Source organism: Rhamphochromis longiceps, linkage group LG11 (assembly GCF_057381845.1).
Source record: "Rhamphochromis longiceps isolate RC_006_pf linkage group LG11, R_longiceps_female_GT1.1, whole genome shotgun sequence".
NCBI classification, from domain to species: domain Eukaryota; kingdom Metazoa; phylum Chordata; class Actinopteri; order Cichliformes; family Cichlidae; genus Rhamphochromis; species Rhamphochromis longiceps.
The window spans coordinates 18,834,044-18,857,003 of NC_140567.1; the positions used below are offsets into that span (position 1 = coordinate 18,834,044).

General features: G+C 40.5%; 1 protein-coding gene across 1 annotated transcript; it reads right to left on the reverse strand.

The window, feature by feature from the left end:
- Positions 1 to 3,688: 3,688 nt before the first annotated feature.
- Positions 3,689 to 4,735, reverse strand: LOC146658861 (chemerin-like receptor 1). Its single transcript, XM_085424165.1, has one exon. It carries the CDS (start codon positions 4,733 to 4,735, stop codon positions 3,689 to 3,691), a length of 1,047 nt encoding a protein of 348 aa, XP_085280291.1.
- Positions 4,736 to 22,960: the final 18,225 nt, after the last annotated feature.

Here is a 22,960-nt window from a genome sequence, read left to right on the forward strand (position 1 = left end):
TACATCAGATGAAATTGATCAGTTATTTGTTCAATCTTTCTTTCTAGCTATACTGTCTCTCCAGTTTATATTAAAATCATATTATTATAATGTTTTTCTTAGAATTATATTATTTTTTAACATAGTTTCAATTCAATTCTATTGAATTCATTTTTTCAATATAGCACCAGATCACAACAACAGTCACCTTTAGTTGTGATCTCGATCCCCAACAATCAGCCAGCTCAGCTACCTTTGAGCAAAGGTTTGGCAACAGTAATTTGCACGCCTGCATGGCTTAAGCCAGAAGAAAACAATCTGCAAATACCAGTAAAAACTGCTGGACATAGGTTCATGTGGTCTTATAATGATGGAGCCATGGCAGTTTCTTTTCCAGTAACTTTTAATAATAATAAAAATAATAATGATAAAAACAGAAATATGCCAAATAACTTCGAACATAAATGATTATACTGAATGCTGGATAAACTCAACATCAAGAACAGGAAAAAACGTCTTAAATGTGTGGTGATGATTAAGACGGGGCACAGAACAAAATCAAAAACGATAATAATTACAGTTTCAATTAAACAAAATACTAACGTAAGCAAGCAAATTTGTCTCCTTTTCACAATATAGTTTTTTATAGTTTTTGGTAAACATTTAGAAGTTAACTCGGAATTTCATAGGGCATACATGGTGGATGGACACGTTCTCTCTAAAACCTAATGAGACATGACATTTTACTTCATTTTATGACAGTCAATACAAACGTGATTATTAGTTCTCAAGAAAACCAACAACTGGAACGTAATGGAACGGAACGTCTAATAAAACATGGCTTCCTCTTATCAGGTTAAGAGATTCTGTGAATGACTTTTTGGAAAGTCTGTAATAGGAACTCCTGTGGTTTATGCAGGTATTTCATAAACCACAGACTCAAAATCAATAAGCTTCACCATTAGCTAGGTTTGTTACAGATTGGAGACTGCAGTTTTTAGGGACATCAGACATAAAGAAAAGGTGACATGGGACAGTTGAAGACAAATGACTCTGTTTCTTTACTGTGACTGTGTGTTTCCTGTTAAATTTGTGCTATATAATCATAATTTCAATTGCTCCAACAAAAGAATTGACCAAATATTGTCAGGTCTGCACTGGCAGACCGCATAGAAAGGAGAGAGTGGACCCAAATGCAGACTAAGGAGACGGAGTAGAACAAAAAACAAGCCTTTTATTTTTGGCTGCATAAAATACAAACTCAAAGAAAAGGGAGACAAAGAATAAACTAACAAAACCAAAACTGGGAAACAACTAAACACTAAGTACATGGAACATGAAGGTGAGACACAAAGGGAAACTTACACTGTAAATCCACAGCAGGATAATCAGGGAAGATGAGGCAGCTGGGGAACACAGGAGGAACTGAACATAACAGGGCAGTGGAAGCAAAATTGAACACAATGAACACATGATGAGAGAGTGTCAACACAAAACAGGAAGCACAACAAACACGAGGACAAAAACAAAGACACACAGGCTTTAGACTGTGACCAGGAAAGAAACAGACAAGGGGACATGAGTGACTGGGGAGACAGAAAGGGAACACGGATCATGGAGACTAAAGTAACTAAACAAGAAACCTGGAACACAGGGAAGGCACAGTGACAGAAAACTAAAGATAGAAACTGTAAATATAACATAAGCAGAAAACAACTAAGAGAACCAAAACAATGAATGACACCAAATCAAAGAATATTAATAAAACCCCAAAACACATAGACATTGACCATGACAAATATGGGGCAACAAAATTACCAATCATTATCACATCCACTAAAAAATAACTGTATGTAACATGATGACACATTTTCCATTCCTCTAAAACAGGAGTGTCAAACTCAAATACACAGTGGGCCAAAATTCAAAACTGGAACAAAGTCGCGGGCTAACATTAATATTTATTGAAAAAAAAATCTTCCTCCAGATATAAGAATGAATCTTTTCTTATGGACTCAAATAAGTTTTGCTGGAAAACTGAATATGGAACAAGCAAAGCTTAATACTAAACAATATATATATTAGCTGTATAATACCAGTAGGCCAGCTCTAATAGTAATTTGGTATGGCTTCGCGGGCCAAATGTAATTAGGCTGCGGGCCAAATTTGGCCCGTGGGCCAGAGTTTGACACCTATGCTCTAAAATATGCTAAAGTTAATAAGTACTTCAAGTTACTGACATATACTATGTTTTTTCTTTCCTTTAAAAATTTGAATTGATGCTTTGTTATTATAGTGCAAGTACTGGTAATCAATCAAGTTTTTAGATAATTTAAGTTACAAATTAAATTAAGAATAAAGGGGTCTGGGTTTTATGGTGCTTCACATCCTTCTTAGAGATGAGCACAGCGACCCCTTGGACTAACCCATCCTCTTTTATCAGGTTCTGCTGCATGAAAGTGGTTTCTGTGGGTCATTTTATTGAATACATGCTGATCTCAAGAAGTGCAGAAAAGACGATGACTCCAAGACCACCTATGGCTTGGATGGCTCAGAATGATGTAATTTCCTTAATGGTACCTAAGTATCTTGGTATGTCAGCTTGGCAGCTTTCAACCCAGTGTCAGGTGATCTCAGTATCTGGCCCTTATAGTGTCTTGCTCCAATACTTTGGATGTGTATATATTTGTAAGTACTTCTTGTGGTAATGGGCACATTGCTGAGTGTACATGGGAGCCATATGCTGGTGGTGATGTCTCTTTCAAACATAACTGCCATGCCACAAGAACCTTGGCTACAATGTAAAAACATTAACTCTGAGATGAGGGAAACACATGCTCTTTTTGTTGCCAAAAGACACCTAAAGAAAGAGGACTAAACTCTAAGCCAGCACCATGGTAACTAGGACACTAAATGTTTATCTTTAGACAAAAAATTCCTTGAATTCCTCAGACTGTATTAGTCTCATTGTACCCAACAGCACAGCCATAGTGTTAATCTTGGAACCCAGAAACTTTGGTTCAACCTCCCTGTCCTATATAATAGTAAATATTTTATAATAAATGTAAATATAAGAAGAGATTCATGTGAGGAGAGGAACTGAAGACATGGCATTTGATTTAACTTGTATATAAGAATATGCCTATATAAAACTAAAGACTAAATAATTATACAAAGCTGCAGTTTTGTTAAACGTAACATCATATCATTTATCTTATACAGTACATTAATAGGAGATAAGCTGTTATGCTAAATAATTACCATAAAATCGAATTATTCACATGGTGTTGTTGTAAATGTACATACAGACCAAATACGTTATACTCACTGATAGTGTTTAAAGTGTCACTTTCCACTTAACCAAATCATACTTGTTAAAGGTTAAAAGAACCAGTAAAATGAACAGGAAACAGAAACATATGTAATACTTATTTTGAAATTACTGACTCGCTCTTTTTTTCCAGGCCTTTTACAATCACTTTCAGCTCTGTAATGGTACAAACTTAATGCAAACTTAATGTATGACTTAAGAAACAAATGACATTAGCCATTTCCATTAAATTAACATTGTAAGATCAGTGAAATGGGCATAAATATTTATTAAACCTTTTCACATATTTCAAACAACACAGGTCTAGAAAGATTTTCTCTGAAGTAATATTGTTTCCTTATGGTTCTTTGTGTCATTAACAGCCTTACACATCAGTTTTCAAAGCTGAGTTGTATTTGTGCTAACTGACTTAGTATAACTCTGAGAGCGTTTCTCCTCTTCCTGGAAGGCAGTCTCCATTGCAGCTAGAATGGATTTGCAGACTTCTTTCTTAAAATCTTTGCCCACAAACACATACAGCAGTGGATTTAGGCAGCTGTTGAGAAAGGCCAAATTGGTGGCCAAAGGGATCCCAATGACACCACTTGAAGTGTCCATTTCTTTCGCCAGCACAATTAGATCCATAATATAAATGGGAGACCAGCACAGAAAAAATGTGATGATAATGGCAACAATGATCTTAAAGGGGCGACCTGATTTCCTTGCCAGTGTGTGGTTTCTTCTGAGATGATGGATTATTACAGCATTACAGGAGACAATGATAGAGAATGGGACTGCAAAAAGCACAAGGAAGCGGGCGATGATAATCGGTGGATAACGAAATTGTCGCAGTATATTGGGAGATTCTGCATTATAGTCATCAGAAATAGCGTAGCTGTTTAAGCAGAGAGTTTTGTTTTCATTCTCACACGCTTGCTCTGTGTCCATGATGATGGAATATGGAAAGCCGATCATCAAAGCCACCCCCCAAACACCCAGAGTCACAAACAAGGCCTTACGTACATTTCGGTTGTTCTGAGCCCAGACAGGCCACACCACAGACACACATCTGTCTGCACTAATCACCACCAGAATGTAGACACTGGCAAACATGTTCAGAATAAGTACCATGGTGTTGAGCTTGCACATGAAGTTGCCAAAAGGCCAGTGGAAGTCTAAAGCAAGGTTTATTACATTGAGGGGTAGAAATGCTACAAAGATGAAGTCGGCCACAGCAAGGTTGAGGTACCAAACTGTGTTTACTGTTTTCTTCATCTTTAGCCCAGTCACCCAGATAACCAGTCCATTCCCGAGCACACCAAGGAGAAATATCAGGAAGTGAAAAATGATAGACACAGTGATGAGAGACTTTCGAATCTCAGGAGTAGTTGTACTGATGTGAATGCAAGAGTTGCTGGTTGAGTTACTGTTGGTCACCTCCATCATTTTCTTGAGACCTGCGGTATTAACATAAAGAAAGAACAGTATTAATGTATGTTAAAGTCAGTTTTAGTTTTTATACTCAATCTAATTACTCTTACATCACAACTTTATGTCAAATGCAAATTACAAAGAAAAGGAATCCTGTTGATATGAGCACTTAAAACATATTTTGCTAAAACAACACAAATAATGTTGAGTGTTTAGATTGAGGTACTAAAGTGGATGTAGATTACAATACTGATTAGCCCAAAAGAACCTCAAGAAGAGCAGCGATGATTTCAATTCATGAGTTGATGTAAACAATTAAAATCAGTTAAGTTATCTAATGTACTCTCTCATCTTTTGTCTCTCTCTGCAGCACAGTATCACTTCCTAATACAACACCTAGTGGTGCTATTCTGTAGTTTATCTGTGTAAACCATTCGATGAAAACCTTTTAGATAATGCCTTATTTTATGCTGTCAACTTCATGTGCTTTATTCATTCATGTAATGATAACCACCTGGTGGTGAGTTAAATCAAGTGGCTGGGGAGGATGCTGGAAAGACCTAGCATCCCTGAAAATAGAGTGAGAATGCATTGGGAATGATGACAGAGACCCCGGTCTGCGAGCTTTCAACTCCCACTTCTGGCAGAGCTGTAAGAGCATTACGGAGGAGACTGGGGACATTGAGTCTGAATGGACAATTTTCAGATACACCTCTTCAAACACAAACAAAAGTAAATCATAACACATATGATGATGAACTTATGACAAGCTGAACTGAATCAGGGGAGGGACAGATGCTCCACAAACATCACTTGTGGACTTGTTTGGTGCTGCAGGCAGGCAGGCACTATCCAGGTACAGAGAGAGAAAGTGTGAAGCTGTTGGTGATGCGTAGCATTGTTGCTGAATTTTTGAACTCACATACACTTAGGTTATGTTTATTTGTTAAAGTGAGGGAAATTCCCCGCATCCTTTAAAATACATTGTTCAAATTGTAGAGCATTTCAAGGGGATTATATAGACTGGGTATCTTTAATATAGACAGCGTACTTGCAATACATTTTTGGCTTAAAATAATACAACTCAAAATATTTCATGCATAACATAGATAATAACATGCATCTATAAAATGTTTCTCAGAGCTATTATTTTTAATCAGTCACATTTGATGTTGATTGTTAATTGAATCTTTCTAAATTTAGATAGAGAATTTTCATGTTCATTACTTTTATATATTCCTCATAATTAAACAATAAGACCAAATACTCAGATGTCTTGTATTTATTATGAAGGTATAGTTTGAAATATAATACTTTTGATTTTGATTTTCCAAACACATTACGTTTTTGTACAAAGTATCAGTATCGGGTCAGTTTCGCCGATAGCAGACTGAATTTTACTTCAGATTAATTTAGATCGTAAAGGAAATCAGTGGTATTGCACATCACTACCACAGACGCTGGAGTTTTTGCGCATCGTTAAATGCAGTTTGTCCGACACTGTCCGACAAATCAACTATGACAGCTTATGGGTGCAGACGTCCCGAGCTTGAGCTCCAAACGGAGCATTTACGTAGGGCCCAGTCTCTGACATTTTATATTCATTTTGAACCCCCCCCCCCCAAAAAAAAAAAAAACAGTGTTGGGAGTGGAAACCCGAAAGAATTGAAAAAGTCAATGAAATTCACTCTGTGTGCGCACACTGCCGAGAGAAAAAATGGAGAGGCGCTTTCATTTTGTTATAATCGCTGCATAGAAATATGACTAAAAGCACGACTCTAAACCATCTGGTCACTCTAAAAAAGAAAATTGGCGGTCTGTGAAGCAACCACAACTTTGTATGCGTCGTGTACACGACGCATACAAAGTTGTGGTTTGCAGCATGTTTAACTTATTTACAAAGACTACATTAGGTACATATTATGAAGTTGATGGTCAACCTGACATTGTACGATACATGGGAGATACACCAATTCAGGGCTGGTCTTACCTAAATTCAGGGTGGATGGGGGACACAAAGCTAATCCATTTATTCCATATTTTGTAGAATTTGTCTTTTCGAATTTTAAAAAAGAATGTCAATTTTTCCATTTTAAATATTTCGAAAACCACATTAAACCAATCCTCAAGTGTTGGCGGAGTTGGATTTAACCACTTTCTGGTTATTGATTTTTTGCTGGCTGCTAATAGCGCTTGTAAGAGTTTTGTGTCCCCTCCCCGGACCGAGCCAGCAACCGAGCCCAAGTACAAATTTACAAAATTGATGTCAAATTTTATCTTAAAAACCTCACACAAAGTTTTATGGATTCCCAGCCAGTAATTTTTTAAGTTAGGGCAGTCCCAAAAGATATGATAATGATGTGCCTCTTCTGATCCACATCTTGTTGTGGATCCACAAAGTTGTGGTATCGGGATTCTTCCTGTCCCTCTGATGCTCCAAATTCAATTATAGTCTGTCCTGTTTCAGAGAAATACCTGTAATATTAAGTTTCATAAATATGTAGGGTCTTATCTAAAATCCATGGTGAGGAAGGTCTACGGATAAGAGCCAAAGATACGACTGTGCGCTCACAGCTTTGAGCCATCCATAAAAACATAAGTGAACACTCATAACAGCAACTATCACAAACGCAAGAGACACAGAATAAGTTTTGCTTTTTCAGAATTAATTCTAACACAATTTGCAGTAAATTGCTTCTGTTAATCATGCAAATCGCGTTTGTGTGATATGCCCTTCTTTCAGTTCGATAGCTTTTTTTTAACTTAAGTGATTGAAATGTATTTACCTCAGCAGCCCAAGATACCCGATGTCTTCATCTTCCGTCTGTTAATTAACTAATCAGTGCTCCGTCTTGATGATCAGAAGCCCGCACTGCTAAGCTTTATAAAGCCATTCACTTCTTACGTTACCACTGACCACTGTAACTTTTGCTGGGAATCTAACTTCCTCCGGGGCAGTGTATGTTGAAGTTAAAAGATGAATAGCTATGAAATCACCGCCCACTAGCTAATCAGTTCTCCAGAAAATAGCGCATCTATGGAAAATTCCTCTGACGTCCGTGCGCTGATGGGGTCTAAAGTTTTTCTGTTTCCCTCGTGAATACTGCTATAGTTTCTTACATGGTTCACTGCTACAGACATTCGCAACTGTTTTGGTGCACGTCTCATCTAAATCTCTCAACTCATCAAGACAAATTGTAATTTTTCAGTCAGTGCCAGAGGTGCACAAAGAATAAGCGTTCTTTACCTAAGTAGAAGTACAGATTTTACATATACTGCATACATTTCTACCAGCTTTTGTGTGCAAAGTAACTGAATCTGTTTACTATATGATAAAAAAAAATTCACATTGTAATCCACACAAACCTGTTTATTTTGCTCAGAATTGCCACAACTGCTGAGTAGTTTCATGCAAACTTTGAAGAGCACGCAGTATACACCTCAATTTGTATTGCAAGGCGTTTCACAATATGAAAAAAAAAAACATAACACCATATACAGATCTAATATGATTTTAAAATGAGGACTTATGTAAACTTTAAGTTTCCACTTTATCACATGTCACTGAGGAGTTCTTATCTTTCAAAATAACCTCTGTTCTCCTGTCTTTCTTACATCTTTCTCCATCTTTGGGTGAAGTTATCTTGCACTTTTCTCTCCCTGGGAAATGCAGCAGCTGGATCTTTGACTTGCACTATATGACAAATGGCATAACAGTTGTTTGCTTGCTGATATTGTTAAGCAGATACAATGTTGCATTTGAAAGTACAGGACACTTAAAAACATTGCTCATAATGTGAGTTGGGTACAGTCTGACCAGCTTCAGTGGCACAATGATATGATCTTTGCACAAATGCTGTCCTCTTTATTAAGTTTTTTCTTAAGCTGTGTGAAGTAATTTCAGCTGGTGGGCAGGTTGTTTACTGCCTTCTCTGCATAAATGTTTATGTCTTCCATTAAACCTTTGTCACTGTTCTTGGCTTACTGGTGTGTGACAGTGTGTCTGCTGTTATCAGGGGAGTGTAAAATAAAGTAACTGTTAGTGGTATGTAATTCCACAATTTTTGGTGTCAATCTGATTTCAAGTAAGTAAAAGTGATAGTGGTGTGTTATGATTTATGTGATATATAAGTAATTTGCCAAGCTTGAACATATTTTAATAACCTCTAAATCACTGAGGTTTTTACTTTCCAAAATAAGTAGTGAACCCAATAAAATATATAATATATGATTTCTGAATATCATGATTATTTTTTTGGGCTCTATCAGTGGTATTCACTTATAGTGTTTTGCTCACAGGAGTTGCCCACAGCATTTGTTTGCAGTGAATTGCTTCAGACAGCTCACTGAACTGTCTGCTTGTAAAGTTGCCTGGCTATAGCAGCTGTGTGTGGGTCTTTGCCCAGGATTGTCCTGGGGGCTCAGGCTGCCACAAGAAGTGTGGTCTGTCATTCCCTCTATGGCGGCTTTTTGTTTTTTTGGTGGCAGCCTTATCTCAAACAGGCTTTATTATTTCTGCCCTAATCAGAGACATAAAGGTAATTTGGTTTGATGGTTGTGCATCTTTTTCCTGTTTTCATGCCTCATGCTAAAGAACAATTTAAATCCAGTTTCTGTATGGTGTTCATGCTATCTTCATAAATGAGACCCTTCCTCTGGTTTTTGTGCTCTGCTTTCTTGTTTTCCTTGTGATGTAATTAGACAACCACCTGTTTGACTGTGGGCAGCACTGTCCTGGTTTCACCTTTCATACTACATAAATAAGCAGTTTCAGTTTGAGTGCATTTGAAATTGAATTGATAAAGACAGTTTCAGCGATATAATCATATACAGCTGCAAAAAAGTATCACTTAACCTACATTGTGGCCATAAAATATAGAAGTTACAATCCCCATCATTTTGAAAAGAAAGTCCATGTGGTCTGTTTGCCCACACCCCCACAAATGTGGCATAAATAGAAAGCCCAGGATGACCCATTGACAGTACAGCATTACTCATATAGATTGCATAAATGCTTCTTGATAGTTTCAGACGTATGTCCCTGAGATAAGACAAAAATTTATTGCTGGGTCTTAGGAGGATAAAGATATTTTTAGTGGCCAACACGGATGGGATTGTTTACAATGCATGTACAAAAACACCAAGTCATGAAGATACTTGCAAAACAGGTATTTTTAATTTTACATAACCCTTTAATAAATACAGCTGAGTAGTCTACGAATATAAGCAAATATATTACAGATAAAAACAAACAGAAATCACTATTTGGCAGCTGAACACTTTTTGGAACAAACCCTGGTACACTGGTACATCTATAATTGTAATTCATTTGACTCATGTAACATCCAGGGGAAACCCCAGGTTAACTTAGCAAATTAATAACTAGCTTAATGTGACCGCTTATCCTGACTGCCAATATTAGAGAAAAGGAAATATATCCCTGGTATGCTAAACTCATATCACAGTTGAGGGTTACAGTAACAGAGCCTAAAGAACTTAACATGTGAATGAATCAGAATCAGAATATTTCATTAATCCCTGAGTGAACTATGTGAGATTTTATACGTGTATAATGTCCGCTTATAGTTTGCGAGCTATTCCAACCAGCTGATGTGCAGAATTTTAAATTCTTAATAGTTTGAAGTAAATGTTTCATGTGCTGATTCATTTTCTAACATTTATCTGGTCCTCAAGATAATAATTCATAAATTGTTTAAACATTTTTCTATGGTGACGTCACTATGACTGGTAATTTGGATTTGATACAAATAAATATAGTATATAAGTAGTCCATTTACATAGCTTTATACTTTAAACACTTAACTATTTTTGTTCAAACTGTACTTATTTACCTTCAAGAGCAGAGTTTCCTTTTGTGGTGTTCCCCTACTGGTCTTTCTCAGTGACACATGAACAAAGATTTTAGTGGGTAGCAAAGTTTATGTTTTTACTTTTGATTTATATTTCACCAATGTAGTGTTACTGGTCCATTTGTAGAATTTTTTTTCCTGACGAACAATCGTAACATTAGAAATGATTTGTTAGCTTTGTGCATCTCTGTAATGCTTCTTCTGAGATGCTGTGAAGGCTGGTAGGACTGAGGCATAGTTCACAGCAGAGCTGGTCAGAGAAAGAGAAGTGGTACAACCCACACTTTCAGTCTTATTTGCTTAACTTTGGTCTGAGGGACCCAGGGTCCTTGAGCAGTGTGGTGTCATATGCCGTGGGAGTGTCTGGTCGGGTGTGGTCCAGGTTCCTGTTGCCCATTCCCTGGGGTTGAGTTGGCCAGCTAATAACCTGCTTCCAATTTCCGGGCCTCCATCTGGAGGGCTTTTAAGCCAGCGCTGCCTGCCACTCCTCACCAGTTCGTCTTGCTACCACTAGTGGTAAACTTGATCTCCACTGTGTTTGGCATCCGTCTGCCTGGATCTTGGATTAATGTGTTCTCTGTCTCCAGTGTTCTCCAGATACATCACCCGTCGTGCTCATTAGCAGAGCTGGTTCTTTTTTCACCCCGTTCTCCAGTCTGCCTAGAACCCTAGGACTACATACTCACCATCTCCTCAGCCTGCCCTCCTGCCCGTGCTTTAATGGTGGATCTCTCTCCTCTGAACACCCTGGAACCTGGACCAGCTGATCCCTGGGACGCTCCCACGGCAACCCCTCCTCTGCCTAATAGCTGGTGTTTCCAAGTAAGAACAAGACTCTCCACTAGAACCACTCACCTCAGCCCTTTAATTGTTTCCCAGATCAGTAAAACCTCTCTCCTGTGTTTGCAGAAGTTCCCGCCCATGTTCTCCTTGTGTTCCATGTCCGTTTCTCCGACCTCCGGTCTCCCTCAGTTCCTGCGTATAGTTTCTGCTAGACCCAGCCTTGTTTAAGTACTTTTCCCCTTCAATAAAATCAATCAATCAATCAATCAATCAAGGCTTTATTCGCCACGTGTAGGTTGCCCTGCAGTGAAATAGGACACCCCCCCCCCCCCCCCCCAACCTTACACACACAACACAGACATCATATGGGGATACAGGTCGGAGATCGGTAGCGTTACAGAAGAAAAACCCCACTGAAATATACACTACAATGGGAAAGTACAGGAGGAAAAAAAGAGACCTCTACTCACGCTGGGCTCCTGGGAGGACAGCATGAGAACAGAAAACAAAAAAACTACTCTGCACAAAAAAGCACATAAATGTCCACAGCACAACATTATGGAACACGTGACAAGCCACAGGGTCGGGTGGAAGGTGAGGAGTAATCCAAAGCAAACACAGCAGCCATCCTGCCCAGCGCTACCATTCCAGCGCGGGCTCAGACCCGTCGTGTTCCCAGGAGGGAACAAGCATCGAAGGCGTTTGGAAAGGGAGGGGGGATGAGTGTGTGCATATCAGTGTATATGTATGTGTGTGCGTGTACATAGTTCGAGCAATTGAGTCTGCTCTTGAGCCCACAGCATTCTTGTTTGTGACATGTGGACTCAATTATTATTATGTGTTTTCGCTGCATTGTGCTGCTGTGTGTGTCCACATTTGTATGTATAGGCAGGCATGTGTGTGTGCAGTGGTATTCTGACAGGCACCTTCAGGCCTGGTGGGTGTGGCCCTGCTAGGGGGGCTGGCCACACCTGAAGACCATGCCAAGCTCGTTGGGTGAGCTATTTAAGAGCATGAGGAAGCTCCTAAGGGCAGGGGATTGTTGAGTTAGACTCTATGTTAGTGGTTCTAGTGTTAAGTGTATGCCTGCTGGAGTTTGGTGTCCTGACAGCTGCGTCTGTTGTTTTTTGTCAGGAGGAGAGCGTACCACAGGACTGCAGTATGCACAGGGTGTGCGGAGACACGGGAGCAGAGAGCAAGGAGTACAGACACTTGGGAGAAGGCACAACACAGGAGTTGAGGGAGCGCACTAGAGATTTATTTACTTCACTATAAATAAAAGCACTATTCCAGGATTTCGGTCCCTTCTCCAAATGGCAAACCATGGCAGGTATTTGCTAGAAAGCCAGTCAGAAAGTTAAGCAATGGATTAGGCTGGACAGCCTATCCAGCTGATGAGGCTTAAAGGACATATGCAGCTGATTGTTATCGGCATAGAAATGATAAGAAATGTCACTAAAAGATTGAATAATACTGGCTAAAGGAAGCACATAGAAAGAAAAATAATTATGGACCCAAAACTGAACCCTACAGAACCCCACAGGTTAGGGAGGCAGTGTTAGAGGTGAACTTGTCAGTCCTATACCAGCCAAAACCTCAAGCCTGTTAAGTAGAATTTTGTGGTCAATGGTATCAAAGGCTACACTGAGATCAAGCAAAATGATCACAGAACAATTCCCTGCAGCAGCCATTAAAAGATCATTATAGACCCTTAAGACAACGGTCTCAGTCGAGTGCTGCTTTTGAAAGCCAGGTTGAAAAGAGTAAAAAGCCTTTAATCTGCATAGTAAGATTCTGAACATGATTTTCTACATTTTTTTTCTAGTAATTTGCTTATAAATAGCAATTTTTGAAATAGGCTGATAATTAGAGCTGGGATAGAGAGTCTGTTTTTTCAATAGAGGAGTCACCTCAGCATGTTTAGAAATAGGATGGAAGCAAGCAACTGGGCAATTTTAATACACTGCTCCTGTTGTCAGTTTTGGTGTTTTGGTAATTTCTAATCTTTAGGTTTTGCTTCTTTGCCTCCCTTGTGTTCCTTGCGTTACATCTAGTTATCCTGGTCTCAATGTTTGTGTATTCCATGTTTTACCTCCAAAAGTTCATTCTGTTCATCTGGACATAGCGTTTCGTGGGAGAAACGTTTCGTCACTCATCCAAGTGACTTCTTCAGTCTCACCTGAGATTCAGCCTCAGATGCTGACAAAACAGGATTATTACTAAAAGTCTGCAAATGAGCTCTTCAGTTAAAGGCTTCCGGGCAACAAAAATCCTCCAGAAGGCACAGCATCATTTGCGTCTCAACTGTTCCGATACTCCTGACACGTATGGGATCACCACAGGTTTTCAGTGTTGGGTAAGTTACTTTAAAATAGTAACTTAGTTACATTACTAGTTACTTCTTTCAAAAGTAACTCAGTTACTTCAAGTTACTCGTTACTTTCAAAGTAACTAGTTACTAGGGAAAGTAACTTTGGTTTTACTCAGAATTCTCTTGTTAATGTGTTTCTTCCATAACTTTGCCAGTCTTCTAGCTTGCTTACTTGCCACAAGTGCACTGTGCCACCTACCAATAGAAAGGAAACGATAATGTGCATATTTCCACGAGAGAAATCCCACGCCTGGATCGTCATTGACTGCTGCCATGATTCTAGCCTACGTCACAGAGTCATGTGCGCCTTTTACATCCAACACAAAAACTGCAGTCGTGGTGCTTTCGATTGTACTCAGAACTCAGAAATTCTGCCTTCTGAATAGGAAGATGTAGGCAACACCAGACTGCAGATGAGCTGCTTACAGGGCTGGACTGGGACAGAAAATTGGCCCGGGCATTTTGACTAGAGACTGGCCCACCATTAACAGGGAAAGGGGGCACAAAGAAATACTTTTCTTTCTTATTCCCATTTAAAATGTCTAGCTTTTAAAAAATAATTATCTGAATCTTACAACAAACGATTGATAGATTGATGCATATATACCATCAACACAGTGAACATCACTGTCACAACAGTGTTTATTTTCATTCAAAGGCTTTATGATTTTTCCTATAATGGTGGGCCGGTCTCTAATCAAAATGCCCGGGCCAATTTTCTGTCCCAGTCCAGCCCTGTAAGCAGCTCATCTGCAGTCTGGTGTTGCCTACATCTTCCTATTCAGAAGGCAGAATTTCAGAGTTCTGAGTACAATCGAAAGCACCACGACTGCAGTTTTTGTGGTGGATGTAAAAGGCGCACATGACGCTGTGACGTAGGCTAGAATCATGGCAGCAGTCAATGACGGTCCAGGCGTGGGATTTCTCTCGTGGAAATATGCACATTATCTTTTCCTTTCTATTGGTAGGTGGCACAGTGCACTTGTGGCAAGTAAGCAAGCTAGAAGACTGGCAAAGTTATGGAAGAAACACATTAACAAGAGAATTCTGAGTAAAACCAAAGTTACTTTCCCTAGTAACTAGTTACTTTGAAAGTAACGAGTAACTTGAAGTAACTGAGTTACTTTTGAGAGAAGTAACTAGTAATGTAACTAAGTTACTATTTTAAAGTAACTTACCCAACACTGCTCACAACACAGTTCTGAATTGTATTCAGACAGGACTGAGGAGAAAGAAAATGAAAAAACATATAAAAAATGACAAAAGGGTTGGGAAGGGAGTGCGATGGAAAGCACCGGGCATTAGCCCAAGGGTCCTGCCCTTCTGTAGGCACACCACCTGCAGGAGGCGCCGTAGGGTTTGTCTACTGCATACATATGTTATGTCATTTTAAGACAGATTTGGCCAAGACAGCAGCAAATATATATATATAGTAAATATAGCATCACAGCTCTATAACCTCTTAAGACAATTAAGGGGGGGAAAGAAGCGTGTTGCATCAAAATGTCTTCAATATACACACATAATTCCAAGGTCAAAATGGGAGATGCCCCCTAAGGTGGTCCAGAATGACCGAACTTAGATCCTGTGGGACTTCCAGATACAGACGGACAAAAATGTTGATAGCTAACCAACCATTTATAGGCTGTGTCCAAATTCAGGGGAAGGATGCTCCGAAGGATCCTACGATCATTCGACGGCCGGGTAGGATGGAAGTGAGCCGCTGTGAAATTGGACAGCCTTCTAGCCTTCGTTCAAGTCCGTCCTTACTTCTGTTTTTTCTGCTCACTAATGCCACAGCGCGAAAACTTTAAAATTGTTGTCTGCTACAGAGTTACAAGTATTATATTAGTAGTAATATAGCATCCACCATCTCCTGCTTGCATATTTCTGAAAACATCGTACTGGTGTAGATTGAGCCAGCCCTGCAAACACCGTGGATGGACGATGCAGTGGACAGTGGGAGGAAGCATCCTAAAGCTCTCTTTGCAGACAACCCTGTGTGATTCTCCACTCTATCTTATTCAGTCCCCAAAAATCTATGCAAGGCCGAAGTGTCTTATCCTTCTTTTCAACAAAAAAGAACTCCGCACCCAAGGGCAACGTGGAGGGTCCAGTTATACCAGTTGCCAATGAATCAGTGATGTAATGTTCCATGGATTCTTGCTCAGGCTTAGAAATGTTGTAAAGCCGACTAGTGGGCAAGGGAACACCAGGGATCAGATCAATCCTACAGCCGTACAGCTGGAGTGCGGGAGAAAGGAGGCCTTCTCTTTGCTGTATACCTGGGCCAATATAATGCTAACATTGAGCTAACCATTAAATACCTAGGGCAAATAACCATGGTTTCAGGATATGTTGATGTGTTTACGTGTGATGTACATGATAGTGAATGGCTTAGTGTTTAGTACTGTAAAGGCAAGTCATTTATAGCAGAAATGTAATATTTTGTTTTTCATTTCTGTATTACAGTTTTACAGTGCTTACAGTAACCATCTAAAATGTACCTGCTGACTCCTGGATGTTTATTGTGGACCTGTTATGCTATCTGCCAGTCTAGAAACCAGCTTTACACCCTAGTCAGGGCAGAATAACCCTTAATTCCCTAATTACATCCTTAGGTAAAAAAAATGTACATGAAGAGAGATAAATGGAAAATTCAGTTTAAAAAAATAAAATGAGCAATAGTTTGTAGGCAGAGCATAACTCACATCTCCTGGCTTTACTTTTTCTGCATAAAACAACTGTAAAAGTCTATTCATCTCATTAATAGCCTTACAACTCTTTGCACCCACTTCTGAACATTGGGTTGGAAGGTATAGGAGGACCACGTCTCTTCCTGTATGGAAAATGTTTTGTCTGTTTTTTTGAATTCTCATGGGAAACTGAACAGCTGGCAGTTGTTAAACAGAGCATCAACATTTTCTCTAAGTCTTTAATCGTTGTGTCTTTGGTGGAAATGCATTGGAAACTTGTCACTTTTCTGTATTCTGGATCAGACTCTATTCCTTTGTTCAAAAGGAATTCCTCCTGCTTTTCATTTCACCTCGAGGTAAATGTGTTTCTCATAGAAACAAATGGGGACGAAGTAGCAGGTGGATATTATGCAGACTGCAGGACCTTAATGATTTTGAATAATCAAGATGAAGTATTCCTGCTGCTTTTTACCTAATCTGACAGCAATAATGTGTGTGCGCTTATTTTACCCACAGGCTAAGAACATTTCATCTTATAAACACTATAAATCTTGTTTCATTTGTTTACTTACTCTTGATAATATTTGGCTTTGGAAATCTGCCAAAAGTACTTATGCTTCAGAAATGACAAATGATTTCACCCTTGCCTGTGTAATTGTAATTGTAAGAGAGGGCAAATGTCAGAGGACACTGACTTTTGCAACTTAGTCATGTGCTGCTGTGTTTTGTATTATTAACACGTGTTCCGTTATTGGCTATTTGATAATAATCTTCTTGTGTTAGATGTATTACATATGGGATCAAGTCATACACATTTGACACTTCATTTATAAATGCAGAATAACAAAAAAGATGGTGGTGTAGAGGCTAAGCCTACGCTTGAAGCCACTGAGATGGTCGTTAACGGGGGTGACGCGATGTCACTGGTATGCATGAATTAAGTTCACAGTCCAATAACTCCAGCAGTATGTATCTTGTCCTTTTTGGTCTTTATTCCGTATCGACTTAGCATAACAGCGCAACGGTCACAAACTGTTTGCCTTCTCAATGACACACCTGACGCCAATTACCTTAAATACCTTTACATTACATAACCAAAACAGAAAAAGGTGACCTCTAGTGACCACATAAGGTATTAACCAAAGAATGGCTCCTACAGGTGGTTTTGTGCATTCATGTAGTGATCATGAAATTTACATTATATGTGCATAGGCAGTAAAGTCATAAAATACTCTGGCCATACTAATTTAATGATGGTAAGCAAAAAAAAAAAAAAAAAATCACAATTGTCATTGTCAATAGGGAGTCAGTAGGGATATATGCACAAACACACATCTATATCTATCGATCTATCGATCTATCGATCGATCTATCGTCCCGATTGAAAAATAGCAAGAAATTATGTTTTGAATGGTTGGATCTTAACAAGGTTCCAAGTAGAACTTCAACATGCAACAAGAAGAAATGGGAGTGAGACAAAAACATTTTTTGAGCATGCACTTTATTGAAAACAACACTTGAACTGAAACGGGCTTTTCAAATCTTAGGACCACACCCTCAAAAAAAACCCCTGTAAACCCCCAAAGCAGAAATCAAAGTTCCAAACATGAACTTAGTAATGAGTAGCTCCACCGTTATTATTGATCCCTTAAAAACTTTGTTGTGGCATGCTTGATGCAAGCATTTCCATGAAGTAAGTGTGAACATTTCTCCAAGTGGTGAAGATGGCCGCACAAAGGGCATCTACTGTCTGGAACTGTTGTCCATTTTTTTTAAACTCCCCTTGTCATCCATCCCCAAAGGTTCTCTTTTTTTTTTTTTTTTTTTTGCCTGTCCCGTTTGGCTCTTTTGCCATCAGAATTATTGTCTAGAGGCAAAGAAAGATGCCCAACGGATTTACTTTACCAAATTGACCATCCCAGCCTTGCCGTAATGGTCCATTTGATTCACCTTTTATTGTTCATTTTATTTTCACTTACTGAATATGGGACAGACTTGACTGGGGGAAAGAAGGGGAGAAAGAAAGAGGGAAAGAGAAACAGCTGAGAAGAGGGACGGGGGAGAAGGGTAAAAGACAAAAACCAACAGAATGAGCAGAGAAATTTTTAAAAAAAAAAAAAATGCATATATCAATCACCTGGGTCACCTGCTGAGAAAGAAAAAAGAAAACAAGCAGAAGAGAACAAGAGTAATAGAATAAACAACATCACAATGATATATGGGAATATGACAGTAAATACTAAATATTAAACATTATTGTGCAGCACATAAGATCAACAGAACACAGTGTGCTTTGAGGTAGGAGCCAAAAAGGGTGTAGTTTGTGGGTGTGATCACCCGTGTGTACACCTGTGAGCATGGACGCATTTGTTTTTTGTTTTTTAAAAGGTTCCTTCATGTAATGATCTGCTAGAGGGTGTGGGGGGGCCACAGCCCCGTCCTCTAGGGCATGAAGCAGGTATGGAGGAGATCAAAACTCCAGACATCCAGAGGCCCCCAGAACACAAGAGACCAAGGAAGACCAACAGAGGGGCAGCTGCGCCACTGTCCCGGAAAGAGCTGAGGAGAGTCCCAGATGACGGCTCACTCAGCAGCCGCGGAGCAGAAACCAGGGGGAGTTGCAGTGACGCGCCCGTGAGCTCCGCCGGCAGCCAGCCGTGCCTGAGTGACCGAGCCCCAGGCCGAGAGGCCGGGGGTACCCCACATCCGAAGTGGCCCGAGCAAGCCCCAGGCTCCAGGCCCCGATAAGCGGCCGCCAAGGAGTGAGCCGGTGTGTACCTGGACGCCCATCCCCGGACACAAAGAACCACCAACGCACCGATGTCTGAGGGAGTCCGCCACTGGCAGGGGAAGTGGTGGTAGGGGGAGATAGGCCTCCAAACCTTGGAGGGCCTAAGATGTCCCCAGAGAGGTGGCGCCTGACACCCAACCTGACATATAGACACAGAAATACAGGCACACACATACAGTGGGGCAAAAAAGTATTTAGTCAGCCACCGATTGTGCAAGTTCTCCCACCTAAAATGATGACAGAGGTCAGTAATTTGCACCAGAGGTACACTTCAACTGTGAGAGACAGAATGTAAAAAAAAAATCCATGAATCCACATGGTAGGATTTGTAAAGAATTTATTCGTAAATCAGGGTGGAAAATAAGTATTTGGTCAATAACAAAAATACAACTCAATACTTTGTAACATAACCTTTGTTGGCAATAACAGAGGTCAAATGTTTACTATAGGTCTTTACCAGGTTTGCACACACAGTAGCTGGTATTTTGGCCCATTCCTCCATGCAGATCTTCTCGAGAGCAGTGATGTTTTGGGGCTGTCGCCGAGCAACACGGACTTTCAACTCCCGCCACAGATTTTCTATGGGGTTGAGGTCTGGAGACTGGCTAGGCCACTCCAGGACTTTCAAATGCTTCTTACGGAGCCACTCCTTTGTTGCCCGGGCGGTGTGTTTTGGATCATTGTCATGTTGGAAGACCCAGCCTCGTTTCATCTTCAAAGTTCTCACTGATGGAAGGAGGTTTTGGCTCAAAATCTCACGATACATGGCCCCATTCATTCTGTCCTTAACACGGATCAGTCGTCCTGTCCCCTTGGCAGAAAAACAGCCCCATAGCATGATGTTTCCACCCCCATGCTTCACAGTAGGTATGGTGTTCTTGGGATGCGACTCAGTATTCTTCTTCCTCCAAACACGACGAGTTGAGTTTATACCAAAAAGTTCTACTTTGGTTTCATCTGACCACATGACATTCTCCCAATCCTCTGCTGTATCATCCATGTGCTCTCTGGCAAACTTCAGACGGGCCTGGACATGCACTGGCTTCAGCAGCGGAACACGTCTGGCACTGCGGGATTTGATTCCCTGCCATTGTAGTGTGTTACTGATGGTGACCTTTGTTACTTTGGTCCCAGCTCTCTGCAGGTCATTCACCAGGTCCCCCCGTGTGGTTCTGGGATCTTTGCTCACCGTTCTCATGATCATTTTGACCCCACGGGATGAGATCTTGCGTGGAGCCCCAGATCGAGGGAGATTATCAGTGGTCTTGTATGTCTTCCATTTTCTGATGATTGCTCCCACAGTTGATTTTTTCACACCAAGCTGCTTGCCTATTGTAGATTCACTCTTCCCAGTCTGGTGCAGGTCTACAATACTTTTCCTGGTGTCCTTCGAAAGCTCTTTGGTCTTGGCCATGGCGGAGTTTGGAGTCTGACTGTTTGAGGCTGTGGACAGGTGTCTTTTATACAGATGATGGGTTCAAACAGGTGCCATTCATACAGATAACGAGTGGGGGACAGAAAAGCTTCTTACAGAAGACGTTACAGGTCTGTGAGAGCCAGAGATTTTCCTTGTTTGAGGTGACCAAATACTTATTTTCCACCCTGATTTACGAATAAATTCTTTACAAATACTACCATGTGAATTCATGGATTTTTTTTCCACATTCTGTCTCTCACAGTTGAAGTGTACCTCTGGTGCAAATTACTGACCTCTGTCATCATTTTAGGGGGGAAACTTGCACAATCGGTGGCTGACTAAATACTTTTTTGCCCCACTGTATACAAACATCCATTCCCACCCTCATGCTCTCATATCCCCAAAGGTTCTCAGTTGGATTTAGATCAGGGGAACACACAGTATAGTCCACATATGACTGTGTGGCCACTACCAGCTCCACCACCATCATCAAGTTTGCTGACGACACCGTCGTGGTGGGCCTGATCTCTGATAACAACGAGACGGCCTACCTGAAGGAGATTAGGAATCTGGAGAACTGGTGCCAGAGGAACAACCTCCTTCTAAACGTCAGTAAGACAAAGGAGCTGATAGTGGACTTCAGCACTAAGCAGGAGAGGAACTACCAGACCCCCGTCATCAACGGGTGCCCAGTGGAGAGAGTGGACAGCTTCAAATACCTCGGAGTTCACATCACGCAGGACCTGTCATGGTCCTGTCACATCAACACCGTGGTGAAAAAGGCCCGACAGCGTCTCTACCACCTCAGACGCTTGAGAGACTTCCAACTGCCCTCCAAGGTGCTCAGGAACTTTTACTCGTGCACCATAGAGAGCATCCTGGCGGGAAACATCTTAACCTGGTTCGGGAACAGCACCATGCAGGACAGACGAGCTCTACAGAGGGTTGTGCGGTCAGCTGAGCGCACCATCCGCTCCGAGCTCCCTGACCTGCACTCAATCTACAGCAGGCGGTGCTGGACCAAGGCCAGGAAGATCGTGAAGGACCTCAGCCATCCCAACAACAGACTGTTCTCTCTGTTGAGGTCAGGAAAGCGATTCCGCTCCCTGAAGACCAACACAGAGAGACTGAGGAGGAGCTTCTTCCCGCAGGCGATACGGTCTCTCAATCACACCACCACACAGTACTGACCCACACATATGGTTCTTACACACACACTGGACTTTCTGGACTTTGGTTTTGCACAACACTGGTCACTATATTCTTCATTTCCGGTTAATACTTGTACAGCTGCTGTTATTGTGTATATATTTATTTATATTTAGATTTCTTCATACATTCTTATATAGTTCTATATTGTGTATTTTGTTGTACAGTTATTTTATTTTCAACTTTAATTTATATATTTATCTTTATCTTATTCTTCCCAGTTAAATTTACCCTTCATTCTAATTTGTGTTGTACAGTTATTTCATTTTTAACCTTAATTTATATTTTATTCCTTCCTAGTTAAATTTACCCTTTTTAATTTTTCATATTTATTTCCTATCTTATTCATAGCCTTTTCCTTTTTTGTTCTCTTTAGGTCACGAGCAGTTGTCCAAGCATTTCACTACATATCGTACTGTGTATGACTGTGTACGTGACAAATAAAATTTGAATTTGAATTTGAAAAGAGTAATCTTATTCTCCTGGAAGAAGTCCCTTCTCCTGCAGGCATTGTGTAATATAGCGATGATCTGTTGAAAAACCCAGTCATTACCACACAGACGAGGGCCCTGAGTCATGAGGCGTTCTCTCTGCAACATCTGGACATAGCCAGCGGCTATGACCTCCTGCACCCCCCCTCGTCAAGCTCCATTGTTCCACTGAAAGAAAAAGCACCCCAGACCATTATGGCATCCCCTCCACTGTGGCACATAGAAAACATCTCAGGTGGGATCTACTTGTCATCCCAGTAATACTGGAAACCATCAGGACCATCAAGGTTACATTTTTTCTCATTGGGAAATAAAACTTTCTTCCACCTCTCAGTGTCCCATGTTTGGTGCTTTCTTGCAAAGACCAAACAGTCAGTTCTGTGGCGTTCAAGCAGACGAGGCCTTTGAAGACGTTTTTTGTTTTTGAAGCCCTTCAGTCTCTGATGGTTGTGGGGCTGCATTCGGCACCACTAATGGTCTTAATTTGTGTTGAAGATCGTTCAGTGTCTTGACGGACAGCCAGTTGGATCCTCAGACTCAGTGCTGGTGAAATTTCTTCAGGTCTTCCACTTGCCTTTTTTGTTCCATAACCTGCAGGATTATTTAAGAAAT

Bases quoted from the DNA above. Each gene is read 5' to 3' on its own strand.
- LOC146658861 (XM_085424165.1), bottom strand. From the start codon at position 4,735: ATGATGGAGGTGACCAACAGTAACTCAACCAGCAACTCTTGCATTCAC.